This window comes from Nicotiana tabacum, chromosome 20 (genome assembly GCF_000715075.1).
Source record: "Nicotiana tabacum cultivar K326 chromosome 20, ASM71507v2, whole genome shotgun sequence".
In the NCBI taxonomy this organism is placed as follows: Eukaryota; Viridiplantae; Streptophyta; class Magnoliopsida; order Solanales; family Solanaceae; genus Nicotiana; species Nicotiana tabacum.
Genome location: NC_134099.1, coordinates 120,787,266 through 120,794,260, shown reverse-complemented (window position 1 = coordinate 120,794,260; position 6,995 = coordinate 120,787,266). Strand labels below are relative to the sequence as shown.

Here is a 6,995-nt window from a genome sequence, read left to right as displayed (position 1 = left end):
TTCTCCACTTGCGCCTGAGATCAACATTCTCTTTTGTCAAACGATCCACTTCATCATTTGACGCCGAAACCCCTTAGGCTTGCTGACCTTCCAGGATAGCATTCCTAGCCTTCAACCGATGAATCTCCTCAGTTGCACTATTTTTAGCATTAATGAGCTGTGAGACGGTTGATGTATTGCCTACCCCCCTCCCCCATTCTTTTCTATGCACTCGCATTCTTCCAATGTTGTCTATGAGAAAGTCTGCTTCTTGGTTTCTACCTTACCTTTCCCCAGCGGCACCTTGAAGAACTTAAACACTTGCATAAGCAGAAACCCATATGGAAGACCGTGATTACCATCCTTGAAGGTTGCTACTTTTTGCATGTGTTCGATCATAATAGCAGGCAGGCTGACAGGAGTAAAGATATCTAGTTGTTCCATAAAAACAGGTCAGACTTAGAGGTCATGGACTTCCTCTCAGCATGAGGCAATAGAACTTTATTTACCAATTCGAAGAGCAATTGATAAATAGGGAGTAATGCCTTCTTATGGATCTGGTCCCCCTTTTGGTTTGCTTTATCCTTTACCACAACAATCCGGAAATTATACTGAGACGAATCCTTCACACTAGACACACCAACTATAGGGACTTTAAGAATATCCCCAAGCAAACCTACATCGAACATGATATATTCTTCATTCACCAAAGCACAAATATGATCGGTCTCAACGGAAAAGAGGCTAGCAAAGAAGCTTTGAACCTCATCCTCATGCACCTTAGGTGCGTTCATTTGGAATAGATGCCCCCATCGTTGAAACTCAACCATATCAAGAACTTGTCACATACCCGCTATATCAGAGATTGCTGGGTCAAACGAACGACCCAGCAGAACCTTTTGGTGCCTTAGGCATTCTAAAGCAGAACTACCTTCATTCCTCGGCCTTTTCATAGAACTAGGTTCCTGAATAGTTTTAGACTTTCATTTGCTAGACTTTCAACCACTTGATTTCTCTTTTCCCTTAGACTTGACTAACACATCCTCATAAAAAATTGAGGCCTCACTCACAATATCCTTCAACTTTGAACTGGGGGTTGAAACTCTCTCTACTGAAGCAAGCTGCATCTTTTTCTGGGATCGTCTCACCAAGGAACCAGGTTCCTCTGGTGTTTCCTCTTCCACTTCTACCATAGGGACAACTTTATCATATACGGGCACATTATCTTTCACCAACCTTTTTCTTTGCTTCTTACTACTTTTTTTGCTCTTTTGAAGGGCAGAGTCATAGGCCACCTTAGCTTGTAACCTGGTAGTAGGTAGCTTGGTGGAAGACTCAAGAGTGGACACCATCCTTCGCTTAACTATGAACGCATCAAAATCCAGGTTGTTTAAATCCTCCTCATCATTAGACCTCATCTCAAGAGCTTGAATGTCTAGAGGCGCAACAGCAAATGCACGAGCAGAACTGTCCTGGGAATAAGAACCCTGAATTAGGTCCTCCGGAGGGGGTCAGGTTCTTCATATGAGGGCCCAGTATTTTCTGCTAGTGCAGCGCTCTCAACAGTCACTATGGATCCTTCTTCCCCTATACCCTGTACCTCGTTTCTTTGAGAAATTATCTCATGAAGGACACCGTCAGTAGATACCACAAAGATGGTTACTACATTTTCTTCCTCAATCGGTATCACTGCCACCACGGAATCTGCAGCAACAATGGTGGAACCCTCTGCAACCTTAGGGATTTGACCTTATTCTCCACTTGTTCTTTGATTAGTGGGAACCTCAGAAGATAGAGAGGATAGATCAACAATTTTAGGGGTTTCTGAAATGGAGAGAGATGTGGAATCTGGGTGAGGTGTGATTTCAGCGAGCAGAATAGGAGTGGTTATAGAAGGATCAGAAGGGACGGAGGACTCCATAGGTTTTTCAGTACCAGGGATGACTGAGGCAGGGATGTCGGAGTTTGTATCAGCCATTAAAAAGATGGAGTGAAGGTACTTTGGGAAGTTCTAATGGAAGGCTTATGGTTTTTGGAGAAAGAATGAGGGTTTTATTAAGGATGGATAATTATAAAGAGAGATATAGGTACCGGTTCTGAAATGGCGATTGTGCATGGAGAAGTGCAACGTTTCAGAGGGAGATGGAATGATTTGAAGTGAAGAAACGTGATAGCAGGGTCTGAAAAGGTAGATGACATGGCAATTGAGTTTTGTACCTTTTTAAGATGTGTATTAAAGAATGCACAGAACTACTAACCTTTAGTACATGAACCAGGTTCTTGACATGTTATTTGAAAGTATCAATCCTCTTTTATCATCTATGCACTGCATCTACAATTTCTATACTCATCATGCATGTTTACCTGCAAGGGTATTGAGGTGAGCTAGACTTGGCCAGAAAACACTTTAACTAGTTTTACGTGAAGGTGATTTTCATAGCCAAATGATAAGGAATCAGATTCTCAATTGGGCTTTAAAAGCCCCAGCTTCACCCTGTTTCTTTCAAAATGTTCCCGACTTAATGCTTTGGTAAGGATATCTGCAATTTGGTCTTCTGTGCTACAGAACTTCATACAGATCAACCGTTTCTCCACATAGTCCCTCATAAAGTGATGTCTCACATCAATATGCTTGGTCCTTTTGTGATGAACTGGATTCTTGGCCATGTTGAGTGCACTGGTGTTATAACATAGAAGGGGAACACTCTCAGTAAGTACCCCAAAATCCTCCAGTTGTTACTTAATCCATAGAAATTAAGCACAGCAGGATGCTGCAGCTACATATTCTGCTTCAGCTATTGAAAAAGCCACTGAGTTTTGCTTCCTTGTGCCCCAAGAGATGAGACATGAACCTAGGAAGTGAGCCATTCCAGAAGTGCTTTTCCTGTCCATAAGATAACCTGCATAGTCTGCATCAACATATCCAATGAGATTAAAACTGTCACCTGAGGGATAATAAAGAACCAGGTCATGTGTTCCTTTAAGGTATCTCAGAATTTTTTTGGCAGCCTTCAAATGAGATTCCTTGGGATTTGATTGAAACCTTGCACATAGCCCCACACTGAAGACAATATAAGGTCTGCTGGTAGTGAGATAGAGAAGAGACCCAATAATGCCTCTATACATGGTTTGATTCACAGGGGATCTAGTTTCATCCATGTCCAGTCGAGTGGCCGTAGCAATGTGAGTGTCTATAACCTTTGATGCTTCCATGTCAAACCTCTTCAAGAGCTCCCTGATGTATTTTGCTGACAAATGAATGCCCTTTGAGGACTGTTTTATTTGAAGACCCAAGAAGAAGTTCAGTTCCCCCATCATGCTCCATTCAAACTCACTTCCTATGAGTTTTGCAAATTCTTCACACAAAGAATCTGTTGTTGCCCCAAAAATGACATTATTAACATAGACCTGAACAATGAGCAGGTTCCTTCCCCATTTCTTTAGGAACAAGATGTTTTCAATTTTCCTTATTTTAAAACCATTTTCTAAGAGGAACTTTGACAGCCTTTCATACCAAGCTCGAGGATCCTGCTTCAACCCATACAATGATTTGTCCAGTTTAAACACATATTCAGGGTGTTTATGACATTCAAACCCTGGAGGTTGCTTCACATAAATTTCTTCCTTAAGAAATCCATTCAGAAATGCACTTGTGACATCTATTTGGAACAAGGTGAATTCCATATGAGATGCAAAAGCGATTAGAATTCTAGCTCCCATGCGAGCGATCGGAGCAAACTTTTCATCATGATCAATCCCTTCCTCCTGATTGTAGCCTTGAACCACTAGCCTGGCCTTGTACCTTATAGTATTTCCATGTTCATCAAGCTTGTTCCTGATACCCACCTGGTTCCTATAATGGTTCGATATGATGGTCTAGGTACCAGGTGCTAGACATTGTTCCTTTCAAACTGATGTAACTCATCTTGTATGGTTGTAATCTAATATGCATCTTTCAGGGATTTCTTGATATTCTTAGGTTCTATTTGGGAGAGAAAGGCTGAGAAGGCAAGTGAATTTCTTGCTTTTGACCTGGTTTGTACTCCGAAATCGAGAGGGGTAATTATGTTGTCAAGAGGATGAAAGCTTTTGTGTTTCTAGTTAGACATCTGAGGTTCATTTGTATAGAATGTGGGTACATTTAGCTCATTTTCTTGTGTTCTTCTCTCAGGTGCTAGTGGAGTACCATGAACTACATCAACCACTCTTTCTTCAGCTTCAGCTGTTGTAATTAAAGTACCTGGTTCCATTTAAGAAAAGGCAGTATTGTCTTCACTCAGCTCTTTTACTTGCCTCATCATATCTGCTTTTCCATTTGTCATGTCAATGACTTTACCATGGACTAGTAAGGGTTCTCTATCTTGATCCTCTTCAGCACTCTTCTCACAAGATGGATAAGACTCATCAAAAATATCATTAACACTTTCCTCAACACATTAAGTCCGCTTATTGTTCGTGTACGCTTTGCTTTGAGAAGAGTAGCCCAGAAATATTCCTTCATCACTCTTGGCATCAAATTTACCAAGCTGATCCTTGCCATTATTGAGAACATAGCATTTGCACCCAAATGTTCTTAGGTGAGTCAGCTTGGGTTTCCTTCAATTCAGCAACTCATATAGGGTTTTGTTCATGAGTGATCTGATCATGCACCTGTTCACCAATAGTGTTGACCGCTTTAGCTCAGAAGTTCTTTGCAATTCCATTGTCGATTAGCATTGTTCTTGCCATTTCTTCAAGAGTTCTGTTCTTACTTTCCACTATCACAAAAATGTATCTTTTTCCTCCCCTACTTTGCACTCTCATAGGGCCACATAGGTCCATATCATAAGCTCGAGTGGCTTTGAGGTGCTCACATCCCTTTTAGACTTAAAAGAGGACTTCACATATTTTCCTCTAGCATAGGCATCACAAACTTTCTATACCTTGAACTTTGACATGGGCAGACCATGGATCAGGTCCTTCTAAATTAGTTTGTTCAGAAGAGAGAAGCTTGTGTGCCCCAATCTTCTGTGCCAGAGTTCAGCATCATCATCAACAACTTTCAGAAAACTCAGATCACCACTTTGTAAGGACTCGAAATCAGCAACATAGATGTTCTTGAATCTCTTGGCCACAAGTACCACTTCACCAGTTACCAGATTAGTAACTGTATATATCTTGGACAAGAATTCCACCTTGTTTCCTTTATCACAGATCTGAGAGACACTCAAGAGACTGTACTTAAGACCATTGACATAGTACACATTTTCAATAGAATGAGTGAGTGAATTCCCGACTTTTCCAACTCCAAGAATATACCCCTTTTTCCCATTGCCAAAGGATACACTCCCTCCTTGCAGGGGTTTTAGTGAAAGAAAGTCCATGGTGTTCCTAGTCATGTGCTTTGAACACCCACTATCCATGAACCATTGTTGATCGCTTCCTTTCATTGTTCCCTGCACAAGAAGATTAAGAGTTAATTTTAGGAACCCAAGCAAGTTTGGGTCCCTTGTAATAGGCAAGAGGACGAATAAGAGCTCTCTTAGTCCATGCCGGTAATATGCATTTTTTGTGAGTGGAACCTGGCCCCTCTTTAGTAGTTACATTTCCAGCAACTATTCTATTTTTCTAAATGAACTGGACCATGGCTTGACAATTTTCCTTGAAATGTCCATTGTTTCCACAGTGGGTACACAACCAGTTTTCGGGTACAGTCACATATTTGCTATGTGGGTTGTAAGGGGTTTTCTCCCTTTGGAACCCTATTCCCTGCCTGTTTCCACCATTATTAGTGTATATGGCAGTGAGAGCTTCTGAGGCCAGGTCCACTTTAGGGAGTTTTCAAGATCATTTTTTACCCTTTCTAGTTCAGTTTGGAGGTGCTTGTTTTTCTCAGTTTCAACACATATCCTAATTCTCACAACTCTCAACTCGTTTTCAAGCCTAATGTGTTCCCCACTGGTTATATCTTTTCCTTTTCCAATATTTCCAGGTTTAGACTTAGTTCCTAGTCCCTCCATTGTTTCCCTCAGGTCTGCAATTACTACCAAGAGATCATCTGTTTCTTCCTCAATTTCAGTGACTCTTTTTGCTAGGGCCTTCTTTTCTTCACTGAAGATCTCAATAGTTTACTTATGGTCAACAACTACTACCACTAAGTCATCTCTTTCATGCTCTAAGTTGGAAATCTTTTTGGTCAAGACATCGTTTTACTTTTTCAACTCACAAATGGTTTCCTTCAGATCCACTACACACACTACCAGATCATCTTTGATTTGTTCAGCTTCCCTTAGTTCTAAGATCAAGGCATCTTTATACTCCACAAGGTTATATGATAGGCATCAATCAATACATTAGCTAAAGACATAAGTTTCTTAGGAGAGTAGGATTTCAGATTTCTCTGAACATCCCTAAAATTTACCTCTTATTGTCATCGTCTTCATCATTATCTGATTGGGCCATCAAAGCAAAAGTTGAATCATATTCATTTTCCTCGCTTTCAAACGCCATCATGGAACTGTCACCAGCATCAGTTTCATATTCAGACTCACAAGAGGAGTCCCCCCATGCTGCAAGAGCCTGTTTCACCACATTGTCAGCAGATCTCTTTTTTTTTGAAGTCCTTGTCAAGAACCAGGTTCCTTTTAGCTGCTTTCTCAGGGTTGTACTTGGAGAATTCTTGCTTCAAGAGAGGACAGTCTTTGATAAAGTGCCCAGGCTTTCCGTACTTATGACAGAGATCATAGTTTTTTGGTTTGCTAGAGTTGTCCCTTTTTAGCATTCCTCCATTTCTTCTAACCATCTTCTGAAATCTTTTGGTTAAGTAAGCCATGTCACTATCCTCCTCACTTGAGTTATTGCTATCAGCTTTGAGTACCAGGTTCTTTTCTTTCTTTGGTTCTCTTCTTTCACTGTCTATTTTCCTCTTTATCTCGTAGGTCTTCAGATTTCCAACCAGCTCGTCTATGGTCAGCTCCTGCAAGTCCTTTGCTTCAATAATAGCATTCACCTTGCTTTCCTAAGGGCTAGGCAGAATA

At 40.9% G+C, this 6,995-nt stretch overlaps 1 protein-coding gene across 1 annotated transcript; it reads right to left on the bottom strand.

Annotated features, from left to right (window-relative positions):
- Positions 1-2,733: 2,733 nt before the first annotated feature.
- LOC142174523 (secreted RxLR effector protein 161-like) lies at positions 2,734-4,229 on the bottom strand. The gene is made up of 2 exons (XM_075240333.1): positions 4,166-4,229; positions 2,734-3,350 (listed from the first exon to the last, which is right to left on the bottom strand). The coding sequence occupies exons 1-2, from the start codon at positions 4,227-4,229 to the stop codon at positions 2,734-2,736; spliced, it is 681 nt and encodes a 226-aa protein (XP_075096434.1).
- Between the last annotated feature and the right edge of the window lie 2,766 nt (positions 4,230-6,995).